The sequence below is a fragment of the Pelodiscus sinensis genome, unplaced genomic scaffold, assembly GCF_049634645.1.
Source record: "Pelodiscus sinensis isolate JC-2024 unplaced genomic scaffold, ASM4963464v1 ctg49, whole genome shotgun sequence".
NCBI lineage: Eukaryota > Metazoa > Chordata > Testudines > Trionychidae > Pelodiscus > Pelodiscus sinensis.
In genome coordinates this window covers 150,524-163,276 of record NW_027465953.1, presented here as the reverse complement: position 1 = coordinate 163,276, position 12,753 = coordinate 150,524, and the positions used below count along the sequence as shown (strand labels likewise).

Below are 12,753 nucleotides of genomic sequence, written 5' to 3'. Positions count from 1 at the left end.
TGGCATCCTGCTGAATTGCTATAAGCCAAGCAGGGTGTGGAAGGCACTCTTCTCACAGGAAGCCGGTATCAGGGGTATCTACTAATAACTGTTGGTCAGTTCTAGTGTGGAAATGAACTTTGCATTTCCCACTATATTCCTCCTTGAGATTTCCCCATGTATGCATCCCAGTATCACTTCAGCTTTTTTGGCCACAGCATCACATTTGTAGGTCATGTTCAGCTGAGTATTCACCAAGTTTCCCAAAATATTTTTCAGAGTTACTGTTTCTCAGGAAGCATCCCTCAACATGTATGTATCACCTACATTGTTTTGTTCCTAGATGCATCTATTTACATTCAGCCATATTTAAATGCACATTTATTGTTAGCACCCAGTTTACCAAATGATCTATATCACTCTGAATCAGTGAGTTGTCCTTTCCATTATTTACCACTCCCCAATTTTTATTTCATCTGCCAATTTTATCAATGATGATTTTATGTTCTCTTCCAGGCTATTGATAATGAGATGACAGTCTAACTCCTTCCGGTACCTACACACTTTTCTTCTTTGCTGCTTGAAGCTTCCAGGATATCTCTGATGAAATCTACATATTTTACTACATTTAGGCTCTTGTGTAGTCCTCTGATACTTTTAGTCAAGTCCATGAGACATTGATTCCCTCAAAATCATGGGCATTCCAATCCCAAAAGCAACCACATATTCTGGACCAGAAAGCCAACATAGATTGGGAGTAAACCATGGAGGAAGTGGGGAGGGGGGAAGGGCAGCAGGGTTGTGGCCCTGGATTTGCTGCTTGGCTTGTACTGAGCCAGCTCACATAGACTGAGCATGCTCAATCATACTACTGAAGCCAACTGCCCTCAATCCATCCTCTCACTATCAGCAGACAAGAGTTACCTTGGTCATGTGATACTGAGGGTAGATGAAATAAGAGAGACAAGGTGGGTGAAATAATATCTTTAATTATATTATCTCACCCACCTTGTCCCTCTAATATCCTTGAACCAACACAGCTACAACAGCCCTGTACACAACGGTAGATGAACTAGACGGTGATTTTATATCTATCTAGTTATATAATCTAAAGCAATGCACTTCAGGCCTTCTTAGTATTAATTTTCAGCTACTGGCAGTTTATTTAATACTGCCCAGAGACAACACACAGCAGCCCCTGCTCTGAGGAGTTTATTTATAATCTAAAAGAGAGACACAGAGTTGATAGGATGTACCAGTAAATCACAAGGAGGGAGTATCTTATGGGGGGGGCGGGGGGAGGGAACAGGTGTTTTGTTTCTTACCTCCTTATCATCTCCAGAAACAGAAGATACTTTTCATGAGAGGCTTTTACCTACAAAACTTGTCACCTGGGTCACCATGTCTATAAAATCAAGACTTGCGTGTTTATCTATTATCTAACAAGTCACTATGTAGACCAGGAAACGCCACTGGTAGCAGCTAGTGCAGTTCACCTATGCGCACACATTGATAGTTATTTTAATAAGTATCTCACCTTGGTGACATGAAAAACATTAACATCCTCTTTATATTGCTCAAGGAGCCATGGGATCTGTTCGAACACCTTATCTTGATGATCTTCTTTATGCAGGAGGAGGCTCATCATAGTACCAAGGGCTTTGATAATGGCCTGCTTGACCTACATAGAGACACAGAATTTATGTTCCTACAAATTCATTCAATATCATGCAATGGGCCCATCTTTTCTACTTCTGACGAGTGCAATTTCCCTTTTCCACTGTTGAAACAGCCCTATCTCAATATTTCCTGGTAAAGAGTTAAGACTCATGGGCTTCGTCTACACTGGCATGATTTTCCGAAAATGCTTTTAACGGAAAAGTTTTCCGTTAAAAGCATTTTCGGAAAAGCACGTCTAGATTGGCAGGATGCTTTTCCGCAAAAGCACTTTTTGCGGAAAAGCGTCCGTGGCCAATCTAGACACGCTTTTCCGCAAAAAAGTCCCAATTGCCATTTTCGCGATCGGGGCTTTTTTGCAGAAAACACTACTGTGCTGTCTACACTGGCCCTTTTGCGCAAAAGTCTTTCGGAAAAGGACTTTTGCCTGAACGGGAGCAGCATAGTATTTCCGGAAAAGCATTGACGATCTTACATGAGATCGTCAGTGCTTTTCCGGAAATTCAAGCAGCCAGTGTAGACAGCTGGCAAGTTTTTCCAGTCTAGAGACAGCTATGGTGTTGGTTTCAGAATTATATTCTACTGCACCTCACAACTTTCCCAAGTGGGATATTTCCCCAGATTAGTATGCACACTAAACCAACTCATTCCTGCTGTAACTCTACTGGAACTGAATAGACATCTGCCAGGAATGAATTTAGCCCATTCTCCTATATTCATCTGCATGTCAGGTGACAAAACTGGAATCTATGTACACTATGTACAGACAGAATTTCCATGAGATTGTGACATTATAATCTTTTTTAAATGTTTTACATCATACTCCGTTCTATCCCAAAGAACCTGCCATTGAACTCCATCATCACAAAGAGTGCCATACACAGAGAATTTAACAATATAATTTCTCATAAAGGTTTAGAAAGCCTACAATTCTCACCTCCAAATCTTCACATGTGGTCCATTTGCTTGTCACATGACGATAGAGGGGAAGAATTTCATCACAGAATTGAGATTTACCCATTTTGGGAAATGGCCACCTTTCCCAGTTCCTAAAATATAGATTTACTGCCCTTGACCATTTTTCCAGAACTGCATGGAAGGAAAAAAGACAGGCAATATGAAAAGGATGCAATAGTAATAAGGATACGTTGTTTTATCAGTGAAGACACCCAGGCTTGTAGTTTATTACAATTCCATGCCCAATTCAGGAACAGCTGATGAAATCCAATAACAGTTTTGAATTATTTCTCTTCCCTCCTTTCCGTTTCTTGTTTCTCAAAAGGCTTTCTTCTCTTTTGTCTCTCTCCATCTCTTTTTAATTCCCATCATTTGAAAACATATTTTTTTCTCCCTTGTTACCTCTTAATTAGAGCTGATTGTAAAGGTAGTTTAAATTAAATTAAAAGTGTTTACTCTTGTTTTTTTCAAAATTTCAAATTACAAAGATCATTCACATGTTTCAAAAATCAACAAATTTCAGCCACCTTTTTAGCTGTACAAAAACACTGAACACATCCTGATTAAAACTGTCATTGACATTTTTTCAGTTTAATATTCCATCAACTTGGAAAAAAATATGAAAAATGTAATAAAAAAACAAAATATTTTGACCAGCTGTTTTCTGAATGATTCATGTCCTCTGCAGTTATTGCTTATTTAGCCCTAAAACTGTATGATTTCCTATTGGGTTACAGTTTGTCTGAAAGATGTTCAGTGCCCCTAACTCCTATTAGCTATACTGAGATTTGACAGCATTTTGCCCTAAAATTAGATGCACCCGCTGCCCTTGAAAGGAAAATTAAGGCTCAATCCTATGTTCTATGAAGCTGATGGCAAAATTCCCATTTATCTCAAAGGTGCAGGATTAATCCCTTAGGCCTGATCTACACTAAAGGGGAAAGTTGACTTAAGGTACGCAACTCCAGCTATGTTAATTATGCAGCTGGAGTTGACGTATCTTAAATCGTGTTTTCAGACTGTCCACACAGTGGAAGGTTGACAGGAGTGTTATTCCTCATGAGAAGCAGGACTACCGGTGCCAACGGGAGCACCCACTCAGTTCGAATTAGTGGGTCTTCACTAGACCTGCTAATTTGGACCCTGGTGATCAACTGCAGCAGCATTGATCTTCTGCATAGTGTAGACGTGGCCTTACTTGAGCATCAACTAAAAAGCAAAGGAAGAGAGAAGTGGAGAAGACCAGAGGACAGAGAAAGAGGGTGAAAGGAGATGATAATTAAGAAACTAAAGAGGAGGAATGGGTGGAGGGGTGGAAAACGGGACATTTTTAAATGTAATTCAGTCTGTTGCCTGCACATTCTCCCCCAGGAATTTCCTGGCACATGGGCAGCATCAGCTTTTGTTTATTTTTAAAATATCCACAAGTCATAAAGGGCCTGAACTTACAAATGCTCAGCACCTCCAGCAAAGTAAGGAGCACTCTCAACTCCACTGAGTGCCACAGGAGCATGAGGACTCAGCCCCTGGTACAATCCAGTTCAGAGCCTGTTTGTAAACGATCAGTCACTTAACTCTGTACCAAGGCCCCTAAATATCCATTTTGGACATCTACAATAAGTGCTGGCACTTACCACCACAAAATGGTTGCCTCAGCCTGCTCTCGCCGACTAACATCCGCATGGAGCTCATGCTGTACAGGGTCATTCCCTCAAAAGGAATGCACTTGAGTGCTGAAAAGAAGGACCAGAAGAAAAGGAAGACAGTCAATTGACTGTTATCTGCCTTCTTACTATCGCATTTAGAAACACCGCTGGGTCGGATGCTATGGGCTCCTAGGTCATTTTGTGCTGCGTACACAAATGATAAGGCAGAAGTAAAAAATCAGTGGGGGATTTACCCTGAGGAGGAGCATTCTCCACCAATGTGCAGCTGTGCCAGATGCCCAATCCTCTCCCAGAGTAGGAGAGAGAGCACTGGGGAGGGATGAGAAATGGAATGGAGAAGAGCTCCACTAGACCTGATTTTCCTCAATCCTGTCCTTTAAGAACTTCAAATGGGGCATAAGAGCTTGCACCTTGGTGTGGATAGCTCATGGTCTAGCAACTGGAACCAGCCACAGCAGTTCATCTCATGCCCCCCAAATAGCACTCTGTGTAGCTGTACAGAGCGTGAACCTCTGTCCTTAAATGGAAGACAATAACTTTGAAACAAAAGATGGAAGTTGACATACGATAGGCTGATGATAGGTTGTCCAGCGTAATCAAAGTGAACACGTCAGACAGCTTCAGTGGTTTCAGATGACATTGAAGCTCATACATCACCTCATTGAAATAGCAGCGTGCCAGAGCCACTAATGTGTTGCTCGCTGCCACTTTTAGTTCATTTGTTGCTTCCTTAAAAAATACAAAAAGAGAGAGACTGAAGTGATTAAAGCCAACTACACTAGCCAATGCTGCTCAAATGAATCAAGTTCTTATTTCTGTTTTCCACCCAACTTTCTGAGAACAGAATCATGAGTCATAAATAATCATTGAATCGTTTGGCTAAACACTTGTCAGCCTTTCAGTTGTTTGCAAGCTGCTTAGACTATTCGCTATTAGCTATTTGTGGTGGATGATTGGCTATCATAGTGACATGATATTTTTCCCTCAGAGGAGGTGGGCAGCTTCAAGATATTCAGAGAATTTTCCTGAATAAACTATCCCCTAAATCCAAATACTGCTTCTTTTGGAAACAGCTCAGATTCTGTTTAAAGGTTTCATCCTGCTGCTTAACACCATAGTATCAGAGCACCTTCCACACAAAATCAGTATCAATAATGAAATCCCTAGTAGACTTCACAAAATACTTGCTTGTTAAGAAACGGTAGGCCTCTCTGCATCTGATATATGTCACAATATCCTGACCTTACAAAGCACTTAAGCACATGTGTAACTTGAACAAGATGAAACTAGTCACATGCTGCTTAGGACCTGGGATTTCTGGAGGACGGTGTGGGGATCTGTGGGCCCCTAGCAGTCATTAATCCTGGAGTTTCAGTATATAGTTTACAAAAAATGTTTTAATTAGTGTTTTAATGCTTTCATTCCTGTCATTAGCATATAGGGAAAACTAACTTACCTGAGTATCAGAGGGGTAGCCGTGTTAGTCTGAATCTGCAAAAGCAGTGAAGTGGGTCTTTGACCACAAAAGCTTATGCTCCAACACTTCCGTTAATCTAACTTACCTGAGTCTCTCTCATGTGGTTTGAGGCAAGTGTTATTATTTTGCTCAGTAGCCTTCTCTCTAGGACCTGGGCATCCTGCTGTAATACTTTCTCCAGGATACAGTAAATGTCTACTCTGTTTTTCTGGGGACAAAACATAAAAGAACAATTGGGGAAAATGTTTCCTTGATGACAATATAGTAATGCTATAAGCTAATATAGTAACGCAATATAGTAACACTTACGCTAATAAGCTTCTGCCCAAAAGAGTTTACAATCTAAACATGAAACAACTAGCCCAGGCTAAAAGAGCAGATCAATAGCCAGGAAAATAATTCAGGTCTTCTGATTCACTATCTGGAGTCCTCTCCACTAGACCACACTGATTCCACAGCCTGCATACTCACTCAAGTAACCCCTAGTCTTCATTTGTATAAAACTTGCTATGCCCTCCACAATCACCCCAGCTAGCAGCATTTCAGAAGAAGCTGAGCAATTTACAAATTTTTTAATCAGAAGAAGGGCCCTGCACTGCCCCCTTATCTAATTTCGTTTATTATTATTATTATTGTTGTTGTTGTTGTTGTTATTATTGTTGTTGTTATTGTTGTTCTTGTTATTATTAGCATCATGCCTTTTTTTATCCAGTCCAGACAGAATTTGTAAATACAATTATAAAATACCCAACTCCTGCAGTAAATCTTCTGCAGCTTTTAGGGAAAATTAGCTCAGGAGTTACCTCTACATTGACAGTAGCACACTTGAAGGTCTCTTTTATGGGGTCCATCAAAGTTCAAATTCACAGATGATACTAAATATGGAGGAGTTGAAGGTATGAGTTGTGACAGAGAAATAATCAAGAGGGGCACAGAGAAATTAGAAACCTGAGCAGAACAAGACTGATTTCAGAGAACTGCAAACTAGCGCACCTAGAGAGGGGGTCAATATAACTGACATAATGAGAGGGAGAAAAGTGGGAAACAACAAGTGACCTGGAGTGACAGTGAAAAAAAAAGTCAGCCATCTGGGTTGGGTTTGTTACATACAGGAATCTTGTCATAAAGCAGGAAGACAACAGTTTCTCATTGTTCATCTGAGGTGTGACTGCTTCTGGCTTATTTCACTTTTTTGGCACCACATTCCCCAGAAAAGATCAACAGCTTGGAAGTAATTCAGGAGAAAATTTTAAAAAGTGCAGGGAGGCCAGCAGAACTGACTTTTAAATAGAGACCTGCAACCTCTATGGGATCTGACCTCATGCATCAGGGTGAGGTTGGGTGGGTGTAGGGGAGCCTGCCTTGACAATAAATGGCCACGTCTCCCTTTGACACGTGCGGATCTCTAACAAGCAAAACCCAGGCCTGTCTCAAGTCTGGTGCACATAAGCATGCAGGCAAGGTCATGGGAGAAGCTGTGAGAGGAAGGAATGTTTTGCATAACAATGCAGATGAAGCATGGTACGTGAGACTATGTCAAGAACACATGGCAAGCAATCTTGTACAGGTACTTCTGTTTCTGATAACCACAAATTACAGATGCAGCCATACAACTGTCAACTATGCACATAGCAGCAACATCCTGAGTGACAGGATGTACTCCAGATAGGGTATTGGGCATGTTACATATCCTACACAATATGTAATCAATTGGTAAATATTATTAGAACAACCAAGTCTCGCTTTGCTATAAAATGGGCTTAGTAAGAACAATCAGTGGGAGGGAATGAGCAGGATTGACCCACAGGTACTGCTCGATGTAACTAGAAGTAAATAGGCCCTACACACCAGTGATCCAGTGCATGGTGTTCCAATGCATGGGAAGAAAATGAACCCTGACCTCCTGCCTGCTACTGTAGGTAGCATACGGGTGAAGTGTAAGTGAACTAGTCTTTATTATTGTATTATAGTAGCTCTTTTATTAATTGCTTTTGCATTGCTTTGCACTATATTATTGCTTTAGAATGTATGGCATTTAAGGTTTAAATTGTGTAGTAATTGTTTTTAAGGCTTGTAAAACTTAAACAACTGTCATAACTGCTTAAAGCTTGCAATAAATAAGAAAGTGGTTAAGTATCCCTGGAGTGTCCTGGTTTCTCTTGGATCTAAAATAAATCGTATCACATCACAGTGGGAAAACAACTGGACTCCCCTGGGCTCAGATCAGGTCAGCTCTCCTCCACAGAGTCAGCACAACCGTGACTGCCTACTCCAGCCAGCCACCACCTCCTTGCTGCATAGCATGCACTGTGGAGTGAGGATGCTTAGGAGTCAGTGTTTCTTACCCTGCAGCACGTACATTGCACAGCAGGGGGCAGTAACAGAGACATAAAATTTAGACTTTAACATCAGGAAAAATGCCCCAGCTATAAGACATCTATCAGGTTATTACATAGTCTTCATTGGAAAGTGGTGGAAACCCAGTCACTAGGAGCTGTTAAAATTGGTTTGGCCCAAAAAAATGAAAAAGGCACTGCTGGGAAATTGGATGATCCAACAAGCCTTTCGCATCTGTCTCCTGTGAGTCTATAACTCTGAATTCAGGCAGCTGAAGGTGTGAACTGCCTGCTAAGGTCATAAAGCACTTTGGAATGTTCAAAGCCAATGGTTGGCTACACATTCCAGTGGCTGTGCTTTTAAAGGATGCTGCTGCAAACTGCTATCACTGCTCTAGTGGGGAGAGGCTCTGCCTCTTTCCATTCATTTTTAAATGTAAGGAGGATTTTTAATTGAAAATCATAATTGATAACTTATGAATACAAGAACCCCACACTATTCAAGCGAGCCAGAAATGAACTGCTTGTCTTGGCTTCCTGGTACTTGAAACTAAAATGCCTTCTGTGTTGACCCTTAATAGAGAAATGGACTTTGCTGGATGCGAGTATTAATAAAGGAAAAAGGGGTTTGGATTATTTAAGAACCCTTCAAAGCTATATCCCAATCATATGTCATTATAATTAAGAAGTGTTGTCTTGGGTTTAGAGCAGAGAGTCAGTTCACATGGGTTTTATTCACCATTCTTCTACTAACTCACTATGTGGTGTTGAGCAAGTTATTTAATTCCCCATGACACAGCCCATCAGTAAATGGGGATGTTTATCACTCTCCCAAAGGTGCTGTAAAACCTAACTCATGAGTAAGTAGGTAAGTGCTTTGAGGTTTTTGGATGAAGATGCTAAAGGAGGACAAAATACTGCTATAAGAGATTATAGATACCCCTACAGTGCACTTTTATAATATACAGCCCATGTACTCCAGTGTGTACAAAAGGACAGTGCTCCTCTGAGTGTCTCTTTATTATATCATCCTGATCTGTAACAGAATTTTGCAGGATGAGTTTTGCATGAAGACAGAAGGGTAAATACTGATTACACTGAAGGTGGGCTGAGCCAAGTTCTGTATTGAATTACTTCCATGAAGTCAAACAGAATTTGGAGTGGAAACATGGAAAACAGATGTGATTTGATGAAACTGCCTTACCTCATCCTGCTGAAGTTTTTCTAGCAGAACAGTCACAACGACAGCCAGTTTGGTCTCAGCTATCTTGACAATCTCAAGGGCAATAGAGGCCTTATCTTGATCGTCCATATGGTCCAGGAGGAGAACAACCTTGCTGTAAACAGCTGAAATTAAAGGAAAGGATTCTGCTGGTTATCATTGATGTTGGGATTCAGTGCTTGTGTCTTTAATTCACTATCTAGTAAAGACTCTGTAGGAGACCAGACATGGTGATAAGTGGACCTGGGAATCATGCAAATCCTTTTCTTCCCTCATGGTGACCATGTCTGTTTGCAGAGCTATTGTGGGGGGACGGATTATAATAAGGAAAAGCTGCTCCTTTTAAATAAGATCCCCACATAAACTAATCTTTTCCACCTTTACTATTAATTTAGGCATTTTGATAGCACACAGAATAATTTATAGCCAAGATTTTTAAAACTGGGTGCCTAAACTAAAACTCCTAAATCCATATTAACAGGCCTACATCCTGATTCAGCAACTTAATCACATGCCTAACTCTATGCCAACAAATAAATCTAAAGTTAAACACATGCATGCTGAAGTGTTTTGCTTAGTCAGGGTGTCATTTCCAAAAGTGCTGAGCACCCAGAATTACCTATGGATGGTGCAAAAATCTTCTAGGGGTTCAGTATCTCTAGAAAATCAAGCCACTTTTCAAAGACCCCACTGTATGAATTTAGAAGTCAAACTTTATGCACTCTGTTTTGAAAAAAGGCTTCAGTTTTATTTTATGATAATTTAAATACTTGCAGAGAAGACACACGGACTAGGTATTTGTCCAGTTGCCTCTAGAGACCCTAAAAGATTTTCCCCCAATGCACAACATAAGAACATAAGAACGGCCGTACTGGGTCAGACCAAAGGTCCATCTAGCCCAGTATCCTGTCTGCCGACAGTGGCCAGCACCAGGTGCCCCAGAGAGGGTGGACCGAAGACAATGATCAAGCGATTTATCTCCTGCCATCCCTCTCCAGCCTCTGACAAACAGAGGCCAGGGACACCATTTTATCCCCTGGCCAATAGCCTTTTATGGACCTAACCTCCATGAAATTATCTAGCTAGGTGTTTTCCATGGGTAGGGTGATTGCCCCATACCTTTATGTGAAGCCTCAGAGATTAAGTCTTGGTAAGTCTTGCTCACATAGTCAGGATCAGTGTTACCTGTAAACTGAGCACTTGGGTGGCAGACATGTGTTTCTAATGGTTGTACACATCCGTACATGCCTCAATGCACCTAAAATGTATTCTACACGTAGAATTGGAGAGAACATTGGTCAGGATGCAATTGATCTCCAGATTTGAGGGTGGGGAGGAATTTTCCCTGGGTCAGACTAGCAGGGATTATTGTTTGGGAGGTTGGGAATTTGTCTTCTTCAGGAGTATGGGGCACTGATCAACCACCAGGATCATCAGGGCTTTTCTGACCTAATCATTTCTCTACCATTGCAAAGGCCTCAGGCATTGGTAGCATTTCAGTTTCTCCTATCCTCTGTCTGCAGCACACAGCATCTTAGTCTCCTAGGCCTTGGGCACATCTACACAGCAGGGCTAAAGCAGAAATAAGCTACACAACTTGAGCTATCAATTGTGCAGTTTAAGTTGAAATAGTTTATTTTGGCTTTTGGCGCTGTCTACACAGCAGGAAGTCGGGGAAAGAGCACTCTTCCTCCTACTTCCCTTACTCCCCATAAAATGCGGGTTATAGGAGTCGGAGAAAGAAGTTCTCCAGCTTGACATTATTTGACATTATGTTGAAATAATGGCTTGCTGTGTAGATGCGGACTATGTTATTTTGCAATAACATCAGTTATTCCAAATTAACACTGCTGTGTTGACATACCCTTCAAGAGTGACAATTTTTAGTCCAAGACAAGTTTTGGTTTCAGCATAGGGTTGCTAGGTGAAACGTAATGGTTTGTGACATACAGAAGATTAAAGTACATGATCTAATGACCTACCAGCCTTAAACTCTATGAAACTGTGAAATAGTTGATGTATTAATAAAATCAGGATTTTATCTCCCATGTGTCTCTCAGCAAAAATTCTCCTGGAGACTTAATATTTAACAAGAAATCTGAAATGCCATATTTATCTGTCTCCATTGTAACAGCATTCCAAGGCATGGAGGAGGAATTGATCAGAATTTACCCTTCCCATGAAAGATTGCTCAAGATTAGGCGATTACCCATCCTTACCCTTCGATTCCAACACCCAGATGCAGATGGAATCAGAACTGTAACTTACATTGCCCATACAGTTGCAATAGTAATGGTGTAGGATTAAGAGCTAAGAAACGCTTTGTTATCCTCCATTTAATATGCTAGCTATCCACTTAATATCTTAAGTAGACAGCAGGTACATCTAGACTGCAGAGTTTTTCCAGGATACCAGAGATATCCCAGAAAAGCTCTGCCACGTCCAAGGAATGCGTCTGCTTTTCCAAAAAAATATTGGAAAAGCAGACATGTTTTTTCAGCATCTCTGTAAACCTTGTTCTACGAGGAAGAAGGGATGTTCTGAAAGAGGCTTTTTTTCTGACATTTGGCCCACTGTAGACGGGCCAACTGTCAGAAAAGCCTCTTTCAGAAGAAAAGTGATAGAACTTTGTAGTCTAGACACAGTCAGCTAGAAGAGAAGTCCTTCTGTGTTTTCTCTTCTAATTTCTCCCATCTCTGATGCTTTGCACCTCTAGATTTTGGCTCCAAGGATGCAGAAGTCATAAAATAAGGACCCATATTAAACATAAAACAACTGGAGAAAGGAAAGAAGACCTTCCCCATAACATCCAATAGTGACTCAGGTTGTCAGGAAAGTTTCCAGGTTCAGAGGCTGTAGGCCAGTCCTTCAACTCAAGTCAATTAAAAGGGAAGTCAGTAGAGGCTCACTGGATTTACAGCAGCTAATGATCTGGTCATATAAATGGAGAATATTACACGTGGAGAATATGCACCCATGCTCTTGAATGTGTATGTGTGGATACAGGTTGGATATAAAAAATACAATAGTGACCCTTACCTCTATCAATTACCTCCTGTTCACTCACAAATGTATTCATGGTTTAGTCTTTCCTCAACACCTTCTCTCAATCCTTTCTCCCTCCAACTAGCTCCAGTACTGAGAGATAGATGGCCTCTCAGTCTGTCAACCAGAACTTCCAGTTAAACTTACACAAGCACTATTGTGACATCCTTGTGACCAAAGCAAATTCCATAAACTGTTGATGACCAGGTAGGCACACAGGGACTCTGTCGCTGTGCTGGAGAGAACTATGGTTAAGATGACCTGTCACCTGTCTATGACTTTTACTAAAAATGGCCCTAAATAAATTTTAGGTGCTGGGGAAAGGCAGCACTCCAGCAGACTCCACTGCTCTGAGAGCAGGCTGGGGTGCCACTACTACTTCCACTCCAGGTG

The 12,753-nt window shown here is 41.1% G+C and overlaps 1 protein-coding gene across 1 annotated transcript in view; it reads right to left on the bottom strand.

Moving 5' to 3' along the window:
• Positions 1-12,480, bottom strand: part of LOC142825327 (maestro heat-like repeat-containing protein family member 2B) — a 44,589-nt gene extending 32,109 nt beyond the window's left edge. Inside the window, exons 1-7 of the mRNA XM_075917283.1 lie at positions 12,355-12,480; positions 9,298-9,440; positions 5,843-5,965; positions 4,847-5,009; positions 4,248-4,346; positions 2,594-2,745; positions 1,517-1,660 (exon numbers count right to left, since the gene is read on the bottom strand). Of these exons, the coding sequence (XP_075773398.1) occupies positions 1,517-1,660; positions 2,594-2,745; positions 4,248-4,346; positions 4,847-5,009; positions 5,843-5,965; positions 9,298-9,440; positions 12,355-12,394 (864 nt within the window). The 5' untranslated portion in view covers positions 12,395-12,480. The remainder of the gene's footprint in view (positions 1-1,516; positions 1,661-2,593; positions 2,746-4,247; positions 4,347-4,846; positions 5,010-5,842; positions 5,966-9,297; positions 9,441-12,354) is intronic.
• Positions 12,481-12,753: the final 273 nt, after the last annotated feature.